Genomic DNA, 16,606 nt, shown 5'->3' on the forward strand with positions numbered 1-16,606 from the left:
GTTCATCTCCCATGTGAACAGAGCCTGTGAAACAACACTGAAGCTCTCTAAAATGTCCATTCATTGACATTTTGATCAAGTAACCAGCAAAATATCTAAAATTTCTCTTTTCATTGTAAAGCTCTTTTAATTGCAAGAAAAGCTATTCTTTTCGTGTTAGGCTACCCTTGTCCTTAGTCAAAACATATCTGTTAACTGATTTGAATACAGTTAGGGAAAGTCATTGCAGTCAAATGCGGCAAGTGAGATAACCTGGCAGTGGCCCATCCACGATAGACTCGGCAGTCTGAGTTAATGCTAACGTTAGATGGCTAAAAAGTATTTATGCGCATGATCATGCTGGCTGACACAATCATTCTTTCATCAACTCGATTTCAGACTGGTTTTGAAACATTAAGTAACTGCTAGGTAATTAGCGACTGAGTAACGTTACTCCTTAAGCAATCTATTTGTTTAACGGTGAGTCGCATCACATCCCCGTTGCTTAGCTGCTTCTGTCAACAAGATACAACCTCCTCTGCCATAGTGCCAGTCTGCAGCTAGTAGATAGTGGCTCACTGCCTTGCAAGGAGCACTGACCAGCAAAGAGCCTGCTAACGAAAATGTGTCTGGAAACACCAACTATCAGCCTAGGTTTAACATACTGTTCACTTACCTAGAGTGACAGGCGAGACCTCAACCACCGTTGTGGCACAAGAGACCGCAGGCTAGCTAAACGCCTCGACGAGGCAGAAAACTGTCGCCGATAGTAGTATATCAGCTAGCGGGCTAGCTAGCTTAGCGAGCTAACGGTAGGATAGTGTGTGGTCCTCTTTCTGTCGACGTCTCAGTGGTCGAGACAAATCAGTTACCTCCAAAATGAATCCGGGGACGAGGTGTTTCTGACGTTGAACACGGCTAGAAGAGCGATGTCTAGTGTCAAAACATGTTATCAGAGGAGACATCCATTGAAAAGACGGTGAATATTACTCTCGGTTCAGTCGGCAGTAACGCTATGCGGGGTAATTTCGCCTGGACTACGTGCTGCACTCGGCGCGGTGAACAGCCCTGCCTCTGCCTGGGTCGGTCGGGCTGAGCTGAGCTGCTGATGTGCGGAGCAGCCAGAGGCAGCATCGCTGCTCATCCCTCCCTCCACTACCCCAACCCGGAAGAAATACTGTAGTGATCTGATTCTCAGTTGTATAATCAAATAATATTATGATTCCATCCAAATGTGTCTAGGTAATTGTCAGAGCTATGTGGACTGATGTCAATACAGAATGTGAACGCATCAAGTTTGCACCAGCCTTGACCAGTGCAAAGTATATGCAAAGTTGGCCTCATTTGTTAAATGTTTTGTATGTGAAAATTTCCCATGCAAAAATGACATTTTCACTTGTGAATTGTCTCTTTGCATGTGAAATTAAGTTTTCACATTGTCATATGTAATGGCAGAGGAAAATCTATGAATCATGTGTTTTTCACATTTGAAGTGAACACTGTCACATGTGATGTAAGAATACAACGTGAAAAAATATGTTAAAACGTGTGCTTTGAATGTACATGTGGGTTTTCACGTGTGACGATTTTGTAGGGATGGAGCCCCTTCTTTCTCATAACACCCCCAAACCAAAGAACACCTTCAAGAAATGACTCCACACACGGAAACCCAGTAGAAGCACTTCTTATCCTGTTATCTTTGAATTACAGTTTTGTAGAGGGATTGGAGTATGTCCCTCTCTATAAAAACACAGCATGTTTCACTTACCCCACTCTGTCCTATTAGATTGTTTACTACTCTCCCCACTGATCCATCAATCTACTGAACGCATTGACAGTCCTGCAATTCCATATTTATCAAAGCTTCTTCATGGTCCCAAAATCTCATGAGATGGCAGGTCCCCAGGCTACACTGCCTATCTTTAGGTCAAACTAGGGACATTTGGTTTGAGTTAAATGGGGAACTGCAAAGATGATGAAATTAATGATATTTCTTCCTGAGTTACAATGCAGACCTTCACATTCATAGCCTGATGTTACCTGTCCTACGGGATGATGCAAGGTTCACCCTTGTCTGGAGGTTTTTTTGTCTAAGTTTCTGAAATATTGCTATGAGCTGGAATAAGTACACATGAAGCACTAATCATTGCTGGGACTATAGGTGTATTGTGTATACCATCAATCCTATCAGACCTCAGATGCAGCTAAGGACTGTATATTGCTCTCTATCGCTATATATTGAGGATAAAACCTAAAAGTGCAGTAGAAAATTGGCTGCTCTATTCTAGCACAAGAAAAAAGAGTACTGTTTTATGGCAAATTGGATATACTCAGTTACAAGCTACAATAAATAAGATGTCAACAGTATTGCTCACTATTACCTGTTCCATCAGGGGAGTGTTTAAATGTGTTCACCGCGGGCATAACCTCTTTCGTCAGAATTTATTACTACAATAAGAAAAGCACTTGGGAGTGCTCAGGCCATTACCAGTGCCAGGCAAAGCTGCCTGAGTCAGTGAGTTCATTTTCTTTGGTTGACACCAGTTCATTCACAGTTCATTCACAGGATGGTAAATTGAGGTTCCTGATTGGCAATGCAGCCCCAGGTGTAATTTTGCAAGAGATTCACTGTGTCCAATATATGACATGCCAGGATATGGTGTCAGTCTACTTTCTCAAAGTTACAAATGAATATTGGTTGATGTTTGCATCACTGCCAAACTCCTGTTGCACATAATGAAGTCAGTGAGGAGCTATCTCTCATTCTTATGACTGAACATTCTACCTAAACAGACAGAAAAGACTCTGCCTCGACTTGATGAGACTTGAATAGCAACACAGCTGCACGTCTGTGTCGGGATCATTCAATATGCATTCAGGGAGCTAGATTCTGCACAGTGAATGATAAAGAATGTGATACAGACAACTTATTTGTATTCTCCTATGACAAGCCTGCCTTCTTGTACTAGTCATAATACATCTGTACCAGGCTTTCACGACCTTGGATTTGGGTGTGTTGAAAAATTCCCATTAACTATAATCACGTCTTTCATTTTGAAGTGAAAAACTGCTGCCAACTGCTTTTGGGCTGCACTAAATCCAGTGTAAATGCCACAGAGGCTCACAGAAGCAATTTGATTTCTGTTATTTTACAGAAGGAAATATAGTTTATACACTTTGTACAGCATGCTTATAGGTTTTAGAAGCGGGCTTGGGACTGACATTTTACTAGTTTGAATCCTAGACCAGCTAGAAAAACCTTGGTGGGGAAATAGAATGAGGAATGCTCTTCCCTCCAGCAACAACTACCACTGACATTCCCTTGAACAAGGAAATGAATGCCCCACTGCTCCAGTGGAGCTGCACAGTGGCCAACAGCAGGAGGCTGTGGTTACACTGGGAAGCTCCCAGGTGTGAATTTGTTTAACTGTAAGAATGTGATACAAGGCTGAGCTGAAAAGAGCATGTAGGCTCAGATAACCTTCCATGGAGAGTAGCGGTTTAAGAAAAGTGCAATATGTACAGTTTGAACATACAATTTTAATGTGTTTTTAATGCTTTTTAAAATAATTTCTTGTGTCTTAAATTCACAGGAATTTCCTGAATACTGGGTTAAACATACTCCTAGGATCAAAGAACCTTTCCTCCTGTGTCTCCCCTATTCTCTGTCCATCTCAACTTTCTGTCTGTCTCATTAAAGATGATAATAATAATAATACTAAGGAAAGTCAACTGTACAGTCTCCTTTTAACTACAAACATATGGATTCACATGACAGAAAGGTTGGGAACCCATGACTTACAGAGATAATAAACAAAATGGGAGTTTTTGGAGTAGCCCTTGTGATCCTTCAGGCAGCACCTACCAGTCCAGCTGTCTCTCCCTTGGTGCTAACTGATAAGGAACCACAGTGCAACTGAAATATTAAGGAGCAAACGCTCACCTGAAAATTATCTCTTTCACACACGCACACACATACGCACGTCTGAATAATCTTGTAATGTATGCAAATGCCTTCACACCGCACGAGGCCTAGTTCTCCATACACATTTCCATACACACATGCATACATGCGCACAAACACGTGTGAGTTATCCATACACATTACACACATTCACACATATCCGGCGCCAGTCAATGGCCCGCTGACACAGATCAATAAATTGTACTTCAGGCTGTGGCTTAGATCTTTGGCTCACATACAACACAGAGTCACTAGAGCAGAACACTCCACCAGCCTGCTTACATAATCTGCTTTTCAATTACAGCCCTAGCAAAAATGTGTGTGTGTGTGTGCATGCGTGTGTGGCTGAGTGCATAAAGTGTGTGTCAATTTGAAAATCAACTTCATGGTGAAATAGCTTCTGGCTTTTGGTAGTAACCGATTTCATGTGGCAATGCAGAGAGTACAACACAAAACAGCTTCCCTCATTTGATTACTTGACAGTGGAGACAGCTTGTAATCAGACTGAAGAGCGCTGTGTGGCACCCAGGTGCGTTTAGATTTTGAGCCGGAGTGCAGCAAGTGGTTGAACAGAAACTATGACTTTGATGTCGCTGGTTTTCAACAGTGCTGCGCCAGCCTGCTGCCTGACAGGTGATGTGTTCATAAGGAAAGGGGTTCTCAGGTCCAATGCCCCACAGTTACAGCTCACAGTTTAACTTCACCCATAAAACATTCATATCTGTTTGCAATTGAGCTCCAGCAGAGTCTCTAGATATACTTTATTCATGTGCCTGGCAGCAGCAGTGTGGCAGTGCTGAAAAATGAATGAGACATTAGGAAAGACCTTCCTCTGAATCAGCAGTTCCCCAGCGAATGTGGCCCTCTATTCACCCTAAGACAGGGCAAGGACAGCAGTTAAGTTTTTCTCTCTCTCCCCCTTCTCTCTCTCTCTCTCTCTCTCTCTCTCTCTCTCTCTCTCTCTCCCTGACACACACCTACCCAGGCACACCACTATTCTCCAGTTTGTCATGGTCTCAGCATCAGCTCAGAGGAGAATATGTTGAGTTCTCATGTTATGATGTTGTACGTCTTTGCCGTGTGTAGATGTGTGGATGCTGACAGGTCCCTCCCTGGAGGGCTAGTGTAAGCTGATGGATGTGCTGGAGGCACTTTTCCCCTCAAAGGTGTTTGTGCATAACACTTTGATTGAACAACAAGAGAGTAACCGTGTACCTCGCAAGGCCGTGGGTAGTACTCTAATCAACCAGCAGATTACCTGAGGCCACCTCAAACTTCACAGTTCTGCTGACAGGTACGCTTGTGTAATTTTACCTGAACCTCCAGCCGCTTAATTACTAATTAGTTACTTTATTAATACCCGTAGGGAAATTCTTTTCTCATTTTCCCCCCTTCCACAAGCACTAGGTCAGAATGCAGGCTCAGCTATAGCAGTGATTCTCAACCTTTTTCACTTCAAGGACCCTAATTTAGTCTACATTGGAGCTACAGACCCCCATTTGATGAGATTTTGTCTCTCTTGACCCAAATCTGAGAATATTTTTAGATATAATTTTGTCCAGAATTCCATGAGATAACAGTGAAACTATGATCAAAACAGCCATTCTTCTACATTCTCTAATTGTGTTAACTTCTTATAAATTACATAATGCTGAAATTTCACAATTCATCAGTTTGCTGGGGACCCTCTGGAGCCCCCTCAAGGATCCCTGGTGGTCCCCGGACCCCATGTTGAGAACCACTGAGCTATAGAACCCAGGTTGAATCCAGGTTGAATCCAGGTTGAAGGGCGATTGCCCTGCTCACTACACCACCATGTGGTTTGGTCGGTCTGATTAGTCTCACTCTGTGTCTTTACAGCAGGCCATGCTCACATACTGTTAATATGTTTGTAATCAGAACTATGACTAGACAGTACACAGGAGGACACCGCTTGTCTTCTTCCAGTCAACCGTTTTCTTCCCACATTTTAATGATTTATTTACCGTAGGTTTATGAAGGTAACAATAACAAGTTGAATCTCAGTTTGATCCTCATCATTCACATGTAAGATTCGACAGGACATGGGTAGACTATGCAAGGTGTTTAAATGTATGCATCTGTACATGTACACCCACATCTATGTGTTTGCTTGTGTGCATGCATATCAGAGCCTATAGCCAGGCTCTAAGGGATTATGCAAAATGAGATTCAGTACAACCAACACTATACTTCATTGCTTTAACGAACATAGATTATATTCTTCACTTGTTATATAGGGTTATATTCATTATGTAAATATACACATAATGCATGTTTGATGTGCACATCAGTACTAAACAGATGAGCAGAACTCATACAAAACCAGATGCTGCTGTTTGCATCATCAGTGTGACAGTGGAGGTGGCAAAGAAAGGCTCTCTGCTATTCTTGGTATATGTGGGACGGTAGAATACAGCAACTGCATCATATTGCTGCTGTAATTGCACTGTATCCAAACACCAAACACTTCACAATATGTGTGTGTGTGTGTGTGTGTGTGTGTGTGTATATGTATGTGTGTGTATACAAATCATTTTTGCTGGCTGGGCAAATATCCTTTCCACAGTATTCTCATTCACAGCATCCACAGTCCCAGATGAGCATGCAGACCTATAGAGAATGCAAAAGAGCACAGTTACAAATTAGATATGAGAAATGCACACAGAACTTTCAGTGTGTGAAAGTGTGAGAAGCAGGAATTCTTATTAGGGAAGAAGTAGAAGAATATTCTTTACAAACTATTCACAGTTAGATTCAAAAGAGTATATGTCTGTGCGCACACATGCACACACACACACACACACACACACACACACACACACTCTGCAGTATAATCAATTACATTATTTGCTGACATATTCTGATGAAAAAACTGTTTCTCTTTATGGTCTAAACTGCAACTGAACTGAAACTGAACTTAGATGTTAGATGCTAGTCACTGAAACATTGCCTCACATGTGCATTTTCCCCTTTGAACCCATGAATACTAAATGTTCTGAGTGATATGATTTTAATAGGCGATGAAGTCCTGCACCAAAATAAATAAATACATAAATAAAACGATTATGCCATTGTGTAACGATTGAGGAAGAAATAGAATAAAGTTCAAATGTATACATTGAAATGACAAAGTGGGATGGCCCACCAAAAAGAAGGATCCAGCGCCCTCTAGTTTCTCTTCCTCTGGCTGATAGATGGTCCACACACTGGAGCTGAAAACCAAGCATCTCTGAACAGCAATCTAGGATCAGTGATGAAATCGCCTATCAATATGATCACAGCCAAAAGAACTAAGCTCCATGAATTGGGCTCATATCTGTACCAACCAGCTTTTTCTGTTCACAGTATATAATTCATTCACTGCATCAGGTCTAATTTAAACTGGGCTATTTTATTACTTGCTGTTTTATTTTTATTACATTGTTTTGTTGCGCTTTGTTGTAATTTAGGTTCTGATACTCAATTTGGTTGTAGATTTTAGTTTGTCATTTTTTTCAGTCTGTTCAGTCTGTTTCTTCTGAGGTGAGATGTCTTTACAATACCCTATTTTATGTCACCTGTAGGCAATTTTTTCTCTTCTTTGTTTCATGATATTCTTATAATACTCTCATAATATGTACACACAGGATATATTAAACAAATGCATAATAGGCTATATATTAAGTGATACATTTTGACATGTGATTACTAGCCTATATTTGTGTATACTTGCATGTTTCTCTTATCATTATGAATAGTAAATGTTCTGGGTTATTATGGCTAAATTTATTAATGATTTTAACAGGTGATGAAGTCCTGCACTTCACCCCCCCCCCCCCCCAAAAAAAAAAAAAAAAAAAAAAAAAAAAAAAAAAAAAAAAAAAACACGAATACGCAGGAAGTGCAACATTCTATATCCGGGTGAAAGGTTGTTTACGTTTCGGATGGCGGCTGGCTAATTCCCGACAGACATATTTGCAAAAAGCAGCTATTACATTGTGTGTTTGCGCTATTTTTCTGCTGGCACACAACAAATGGCCTCTCAGCTGCCCACTAATGGCAGGAGCCAGCCGGCTGCCGCCAGCGCTGCCGCTCTCCGAGGGAAGAAACGCTCCGCTAGTCCGGCAGCTTCTGCCGCTCCGCAGGCCAGCGGCAACAACAGCAAGAAGAAGAAGGGACAGTTGGTGCTAGCAGCCCCAACACAAGCACAGGTAAGATAAACTAGTTCATCCACACGACACTCACACAGGCTCTGATGCAGCAGCGTTGGGCTCCGAAAAGTTATTTTTCTATTATTGGTCATTAATCGTTTCAAAAATAACGTTGCCTAAGGGTTACCCTCTTTGAGCAGTGATTCGTTACACTCGTTACTCGTTGCATTAACGTTACTTTCCTGTCACCCCCCAGCAATTGCCAGTTGCGTTATCTCTTACCTTAAAATAATCAGGATAACGTTAACTCCTAAAAATGTTCAGGGAAACCAAATAGCGTGGATGTCCAATGTTCTTGTCGTCCTTTCGCTTGATAAAAACAAACTATTAACAACACTTCCACCCAGAGAAAGTCGACTTTACTGCCTTTCGTAAACAAGTTTTGTGTGCCACCTAAGAGGAAGACGACCAACTGACAAAAACGAGTCAGGGTGGGATATAGTGTTGTTGGATACTTCACTTAACCCTGATCTTTCGAGGTATAACAAAAGTAGTAACTTTTTTTTTAGTAACTGTAATGTTATTGCTGAATCTGGAATGGCAATGGCTACGCTACTCCTTACTGGGGAAACTAATACAATTAAGTCGCAGTACATTCATGTACATCAGCACAGTCAGACAGCATTTTGTTTGAGATTGTAACTTAATGATCTCAAGTCTTGAGATCATTGGCCTCAACATATTGCTGTTGTTCATTTGTATTTTTCTCACACATCTTCAGTTCAAATGAGCTCAATGTAAAATCCAGGTAGAAATGTTGATAACACACAGGGTGGCAACAACTGACCAGGCAAAAACATGTCCTGATATGATGCCTTATGCACTTGGTTTATGTAAATGTATATGTAAATAAAAATCGTGTTATTTTCCCAGCTTTGACAAACGTTTGATGCAAATGTGGTTGGGCAGTACCATGCATACCCTGCATGTGTCCTGAGGGCTACTTCAGGGCACATGCAGGGTCCATTAAATGGTATCAAATGCTCATTGAATGGTATCTTTAGGTTGTGTATCGCCAAATTGTAGACTTTGTTGACATTCAAAACACTTGCAGGCTTCGTTCATGTAAAACAAGGGCTTAAAAACAGATTTGATTATTGTGTGGGAGTACTGTCTGGAGAGATGTCTGTTCTGTTTCACCAGATAACAACAGTTGAGACCGTGGCTGAAGTCAAGGCAGTGGGAGCAGTAGACAGCGGCCCAACCACCACAGAATCCACTGCGAAGCCTCCACCATTCAAAGACCCCACATTTATGGTGAGCGTGTGCGTCCTCCTCTGTGGATTCAGATCCATCTGCTTCGGTTGCTTTCTCCCTCAATATGTTCCTCCTGTTTTCCTCTCTCAATCTTGGCAGCATTCTGGGATTGGCGGAGCGGCAGCAGGCAAAAAGAACAGGACCTGGAAGAATCTCAAACAGATCCTGGCTTTGGAACGGACTTTACCCTGGAAGGTCAACGATCCCAACTGTGAGTTTTTGTGTTTTGTTTTTTTTGTCTTGGTACATGTGCTTTTTCATTCTGTTCATTCTGACTGGTTGTCTGTCTTTATCAGTATTTCTGTCTTTAGCCCTCCTTCTTATATTCAATATACTTGCACATGTGCTTTTATATTGGTAGAATAAATGCTTGAGCCATGAATTGTTGCAGTGTTTTATTGTCTTTTCAAGAAGCAAAAAAATATGTTAGGAGTATTCTTGAGTACAAAGTGTGTACAACAGATTTTAATTACGCTGACAGTGCAGCGCACCATCCAAATTACTGTTGTCAGTGGCTTTTCAATATAAGACATGCTGACTTTTTTTAGTTTCACATTTGCATAAATGGGTTCGCTCTTGTAAAACAAACGTACATTTTATCATATGCGGACCATATTTTGTCACATAATAAAGTTTCCCCTATTGTAGTGATTTCCCTTCTATTTGAAACTGAAACCCACTCAGTGGTGTACTGATAGCAAATTGTATGCATTTAAGCAATACAATAACTTGGTGTTAGTTAAATGTATTTGTTAATTAAATGGATTTGTTTTAGTGTAATGTAGTGTAATGTTATAGGCAAAGAGAGGTTTGTAAATCTAGCCTGAAATATTGCCCAGTGCTGTTCAGTACAGAGAATTTCCAAGCTGTACATTAGTATTACTACTATTGATAAAGTTAAACATAAGCCAACACTGGTAAGATGTCTGTCTCATCAGCATTTTGATGCATGACCCATCTGTGTTCACAGACTACAATATTGATGCCCCTCCCTCCTTGAAGCCAGCCAAGAAATACTCTGACATCTCTGGACTCCCTGTGAGTGACTGCCTCACATGAAGGCACATCATAGGTCAAACAGCATAACATTTGCCATGTCTCATAAAAAACACACACACTGAAGAATCTCCCTTGTCTTTCCTCAGGCGAACTACACCGACCCCCAGACCAAGCTGCGCTTCACATCCTCTGAAGAGTTCTCCTACATCCGCCTCCTCCCCACTGATGTTGTTACCGGCTACCTGGCCCTCCGAAAGGCAACTTGCATCGTGCCCTGACAGCCCAGCAAGGCGTTAAACCTCCAGCAGGTTCTTGATACAAAACAGAACTGACCCCGTGTCAGTGTGGGACGCCATCCGGCCAGCCGTGAGACACAAGAGGCTGACACTCTGAGAGCATGGGCTGTTCACAGTGAGGCAGACCAGATGTGAACGCTACTGAAAGGACAATGCTGGACTGGGCTGACCAATATAAAGCCCTGCTGTCATAAACAAGACTGTCTGAGTGTTGGATGTTCATAACAAGATGAGCAAATGAATTTTTTTTTTTTTTTCATTCAGAGAAAATAAACTTAAATTTCTGAATTACTGCCTATACTATATTATGCTATGCCATACTATACTAATTACTCCCAAGACAGGCCAATCAGTAAGAAGATGCGTCATCCCTCCAACATAGAATGTCAAACAGGAATGATGTTTCTATGTCTCTTAATGTCTTAATTATTGGTATTAGTCCATAATAAATAGTTGATGGTCTGCACACCCTTGCCTTCAAAAGCAACATGGAAAGAAGTCCTATTGCCACAAATAACCTATATGTGTCAAATTTTTGTAAGTTTATAGAGCACAAACTCTTAAAATTTGTAGGTTTGTTTCTTAGGCTTCAGCGCAAGACTCAAACTTTCCAACAAAACATCCTGATGTGAATGGCCTGTCAGATTCCTCCCATTGTGTTCCAACCCTTGGCAATGGCAGATTACTAGATGACACAGCAATACACACATTACGTTTTTTTCAATTCCAAATTTTGCATGCACCATTTATACACGAGGCCCTTGGTAGTCTGTAGAATAAATCACTGTCCTATGAATGTTTAGGCTGGGGACAGTGACCACATATTGAGGTTGGATTTCCTGTGACCAAAACATTTAAATGAAGGTGTTGTGTTCCCAGTGAAATGAATGTAGAGCATGTAAACAATGTTTAATTCCTCAAGGGACAGAAAGTGCTGCACAGAGTTTTTCAAAAATCATCAGATATTGTTACACTCATTTGATCAAATACATTTCCTGGCAGGCTAGATTGCATTTTCACATTAGGTGATCCCACATGGGACTGCACCCCAAGGCTGGGGAAGCCTGGTGTGGGCTTACACCTGCTATTCCTTGAGGGAAAACTGACCCAAATAGTGAATGCAGGTATTATCTGCAGTGTAATCGACTGACCTTTCTGAACAGCGTGGGTGCTGTACGCCCCCTTGTGGTAGAATGTGTTATTGCTCATGGTTCCAGCGTCTCTCATACACACAGAATGTAAATAACTGTTAATGGATTTTTAACCAAAAAAAAAAAAAAAACAGCTCAAAAGATGTTGGCAGGTGTTTGTCCATTTCAAATAGAAAAACAACAGTTCTTAAATGCGCTTTGCTTGCCACAGAGAGCCTGTTTAACTCAGCTGGTAGAGTTTGAGATTCTTAATCTTAGGTTTGTGACTTTGAGCCCCAGATTGGGCACAGACCTTCAACTTTTCCTAATTTCCCCTTTGATGATCATGGAACTTTAATGTTTTTAGAATGAGCTCATTAAATTTAATTTAAACAAAAAAAAAAAGGGCTGTAGTCCTATGGCTTAAGTCAGGTTGATGATGATGAAGTCAATTTCTAAGGGATAAAAAGTGAGAGACAAGCCTTCAGCATACAGCTACTAATAAAAGTAATAGAAGCATGTCTCAATATGCCTTCATTATATCAGTAGGCTTTCCTTTTGGCTCTGGTAACAGGAGTCTCTCAGTCACACATACACACACCTCAGAAGCTTATTATCCCCAGAGCCACACACTATATAACATATGACTGATCTCTTCCATACAAACACACACATACACACAAAGTGCAGGTACCAGTACATTTACCAACATCCACTATTTAAAAGCACTGTGTGTAGGCCCCAGCGAGAATTGAACTCACGACCCCTGGTTTACAAGACCAGTGCTCTAACCACTGAGCTATGAGGCCTAACCTGTAAAGCAGTAAGCTGGTCACCAATACAAACAATACACCTTCCACTCAGTGCTCTAATGACAGTGGACCCGCCCTGGTTACATAGCACCTTGTGAATACACATTGGCCAACAGTCTTTGATGCCACAAAATTCTTAAGTACAACACAAGAAGCAAGTAAGCTATATTATTAATCAGTCCATCCTCGACCTCTACCATGATTTAAAAAAAAAATCTTTATTTCATTTCTGTTTTGTTATACAAACCCACATTGGTATGCACGCAAGCGTATGCCACCACTGTATAATTTATTTATATTTCATGAGGTGTTAACGGGTTGACTGATTATGTCACTATGAGACTGTCTTTCATCATTTGATCAGGTCTACTGTTAATTGCCTGATAACAACAGGTTAGGTTAGTATGAGTAGGAGGTTAAGACACAGCTCTGATCTTAATGATCAAGACCAAAATGCTCAGGGCCTTGTGATAATTAAACTTGTATCGCTTGATTTACACGACCAGCTGAGCTGATCACTGAGCTGTGACGCCCAAACTAGTTTATATCCAGCAGTAAATAGTAGGCCAGGCACAATAAACCAACTACCACACCTATGGGTTAGTATAGAACAATGATCTATCTATCTATCTATCTATCTATATATCTATCTATCTATCTGTAAATACTAACAATAATTAGAATAGAACAGCAATACTCAGTAACCAGTAACCGTTTGGTAGAGGAAGGTGTTGGTATTAGCAGTATTTCTGTCTTAGTCATGCACAGAGTGTGAGTTCTCCTATAGCTCCTGAGCGTAGTGAAGCTGATGATGGCAGTATAGTATATCTATGAGAGGCAGACTAGTGTTTCCATTCCTGCTGTGGCATCAAAACCTCAACATAGTGATTAATGAACAGCGCCAAGGCTTTCTGCCACCCCAGCACACGGCCAACAGAGTGTGTGTGTGTGTGTGTGTGTGTGTGTGTATGTCTGTGCTTTCACATGTTTGTGCATTTCTGCTGCATTAAAATGAGGCTTAACTCTGCTTGCATAATCCAGAGGTCTTCTCAGGTGTAGTACCACACAATCAACTTGTGTTTTGTTTTTCTTCACAGTTCTCGTAAGGGGGAAATGTATTTTTAGGATTAGGGTCAGGGTTAGGGTTAGAATTAGGAACGGTTAATGAAGTGTAGTGTGAAGAAGATTAAGATTAGGGTTACAGAATGATTACACTAGGAAAACCTCCCAAGTATAGCAGTATCAAGTTGTGTGTGTTTATGTTTGAGTGTGTGTATTTGCATATTTGTGTAGTCAAAGAAGGTCCTCACAAGTGTAGTAATACAAACCTGCAGTGTGTGTGTGTGTGTGTGTGTGTGTGTGTGTGTCTGTCGGGTGTCTGCCTGACTGTGTCTATATCTGTGACACATAAGTGGGCTGCTTTTCGCTGAATCCTCACTATGTATCCAGACACTCCTGCAGCGGCCACCTGTCGTTGCAGTTACACTTTGTTACCACACGGCAGCGCCAGAGCTCCGCCTCTTCTAACGAGGCTCTCGCTGCTGCTGCTGCTGTCCAACCTTGCTGAGTGTGCAAGTGCCTCAGGTCACACAGCGGAGAGAACACTAACCAGGCCCATCATGTGTCACCATTGCGTACACAAATATGTGTGTAAACCATGCTGGTGACCGTTTCTAAGCAGAGTGGGATTTATCAACTTGCACTTGTGCTTGCAGGTGGTTGAAAAGCACCTGCCAACTAGTGAAGGATCATCATGAAAAACAGGGACAGGCTGTCAAATGAATAGGCTTTTTCATAATTAATATAAATGTTATATTATTCATAAACAGTGCATAGTATCCATAATGCACTTTAATATCATCAACTCAGTACAGTGATTTTGACAGGCTGATTGACAATCATTTAAAATTTTAGTATGAGTCTGGAGAGGGTGAGCTAATTTAGGACTACAGCACAATCATATAAGAACCATCGCTGACACATTGATTGTAGTGTGCATAGAATGACTCATCTTTCTTTGACGGAGGATTTGGCACCTGCTGCATTGCACAGGGTGTGTTTTTCAGAGAGCAGCTCCTCAGTAGATTTGTGTGTTTCCGATGCCTATTTTGTTGGACCTCTGCCGCCAAGTTTCTCCAATACTGGGAAGAGAGAGACAAAATGCACTAATGCCAACCTGGTGCTCATTTAGGTCCTCTCTGCCCTCAAGTTTTTGGCCACTGGCACATTTCAGTGGGAGATGGGAGAGACAGGTATGAGCTGTATAATGCCTGCAGACATTCAAGCCATAGTTTCTTTGACTCCACAATACATGCAGTTCCCCACACTGCTGTTCAACAGGCTGTGGTGAAAAGGGACTTCCACGCCATCACTGGATTTCCCAACATCATTGGACCAATTGCCTGCACACATATAGCAACAAAAAAATATAGCAATCTATACAGCAATATAGCAATAACATCATCATTCAACAAATTCAATTTCATCAACAGAAAAGGCTTTCGTTCAGGGAATGCGCAGGCCATATGTGATGTGACGCACATTTGGCTGTGCTGAATGTCATTGCTAAATGGCCGGGTGGGACACATGACTCATTCATTGTGCAAAACAGCTCAGCAGGCTTCACCTCCAGGGACGAGCTGTCACGGATCGATGGTTTATTGGTAAGTGTAGCCGTCACTATATTTTGTTGTTAGGCTTATAAAGAAATTTGTCTGAAGGATGATTCTTTATCACCACGGGAGAATGAGGCTATCCATTAAGGCCGTGGCTGATGACTCCTCCTGCCAACCCCACAACCCAACAGGAGCCCGGCCCATACACGCACAAGGACAAGCCTGGAGCGCACAACAGGCCTGCTGAAAGGCCGTTGGCTGCCTGTCTGAGGCAGAAGGTGCGCTGCATTACCGACCTGACATATTTTACTCTCTTTAAATGTATAAGAAAAAATCATGACAGATATCCTCAAATGTCAGGTCATGGAAATGGACTGCACCACCGGCTCGGGTAAGTTGATCGATAGACCAACTCCAACGCCTGCTGAGCCAGCAGGGTGCCCACATATTTATGTTTTTGACCTATTGGAACAGCAGAAGTAGCACAGTAAACTACTTTACTCTCTTCAACAAAGACATAGCACTCTGAAAGTGTTAGATGCTAGTTCAACATATGAATTATTTTACTTCAAGAGTTGTTTATGATGAACCTCTTTTAACAGCAGAAGCAGCTTAGCATTACTCTCCTCAACAAAGGCACGGCACTATGAAAATGATTGACAGCCCATATACTCCAATATTGTAACAATTGTAACAAATTCAGTTAGAACCATTTCCCCAATCCTAATGCTAAAACCAGCAGCTTCAACATGACATCGAAAACCTAGACAAAGACGCTGCCTAGATTTAGACACAGATAGAATGATCAGATTTTTTAACCTTATTTGACTGATGATCTGCTCCATGGCTGTCTAAACAGGGAGCAAGCACACAGAATCTGATTTTCAATTATTTGTGGCACAGATGTGCACAGAAAAATAAAGGAAGGGGAACCGATATAAAACATGCACACTTTAGGCAACACATTTGGAGCAGATACATTGTTCCTCAGGCAGCAAAGAGAATATCCACTGAAAACATGTTGCATATAGCTATATTTACTGTTCCACAGCCTTTGCATGCATTTTTGTCTATGCGACTGTTAGCTTGAATAAAGTAGTTCCCCACCCCTTATTGTTCTTGTATTTTGCCTTCTTGGGAACCCTTCGCCCTTCTCCACAACCTTCATGGTTGTACTTTGAGATCTAATCTTATCATGACTGTCTAAACAGGGACAAACCACATGGAATCTGATTTTTAACCCCATGTGAGACAGATCTGATCGTACCATGGCTGCCCACACAGCAAGACAGTGTCATGGTTCAGTTAGCCATGAAGACAACCGATCTGTGCCTCAAGGAGTT

The 16,606-nt window shown here is 41.5% G+C and overlaps 2 protein-coding genes and 1 non-coding gene across 4 annotated transcripts in view; 1 reads left to right on the forward strand and 2 right to left on the reverse strand.

Moving 5' to 3' along the window:
• The window catches only part of galnt1 (UDP-N-acetyl-alpha-D-galactosamine:polypeptide N-acetylgalactosaminyltransferase 1), a 44,474-nt gene extending 43,453 nt beyond the window's left edge, over positions 1–1,021 (reverse strand). Inside the window, 1 exon segment of the mRNA XM_071537830.1 lies at positions 852–1,021. The gene's annotated coding sequence lies outside the window, so the exon portion shown is untranslated.
• Positions 1,022–7,874: 6,853 nt separating this feature from the next.
• On the forward strand, positions 7,875–10,994 carry ino80c (INO80 complex subunit C). Of its 2 annotated transcripts, none has more exons than XM_071537836.1 (5): positions 7,875–8,154; positions 9,277–9,411; positions 9,511–9,622; positions 10,382–10,449; positions 10,557–10,994. In XM_071537836.1, exons 1-5 carry the CDS (start codon positions 7,978–7,980, stop codon positions 10,686–10,688), a joined length of 624 nt encoding a protein of 207 aa, XP_071393937.1. In that variant the 5' UTR covers positions 7,875–7,977; the 3' UTR covers positions 10,689–10,994. The 2 variants fall into 2 exon arrangements, with proteins under 2 accessions (XP_071393937.1, XP_071393938.1); XM_071537837.1 differs by having other exon boundaries at positions 9,298–9,411.
• A 1,578-nt stretch (positions 10,995–12,572) lies between these two features.
• trnat-ugu (transfer RNA threonine (anticodon UGU)) lies at positions 12,573–12,645 on the reverse strand. Its single transcript has one exon. It is a non-coding gene; the product is annotated as a tRNA-Thr (tRNA).
• Between the last annotated feature and the right edge of the window lie 3,961 nt (positions 12,646–16,606).

The sequence above is a fragment of the Centroberyx affinis genome, unplaced genomic scaffold, assembly GCF_046629955.1.
Source record: "Centroberyx affinis isolate AG114_WGS23_722 - 3 ecotype Tasmania unplaced genomic scaffold, CSIRO-AGI_Caff_v1 ptg003132l_1, whole genome shotgun sequence".
Lineage (NCBI taxonomy): Eukaryota > Metazoa > Chordata > Actinopteri > Beryciformes > Berycidae > Centroberyx > Centroberyx affinis.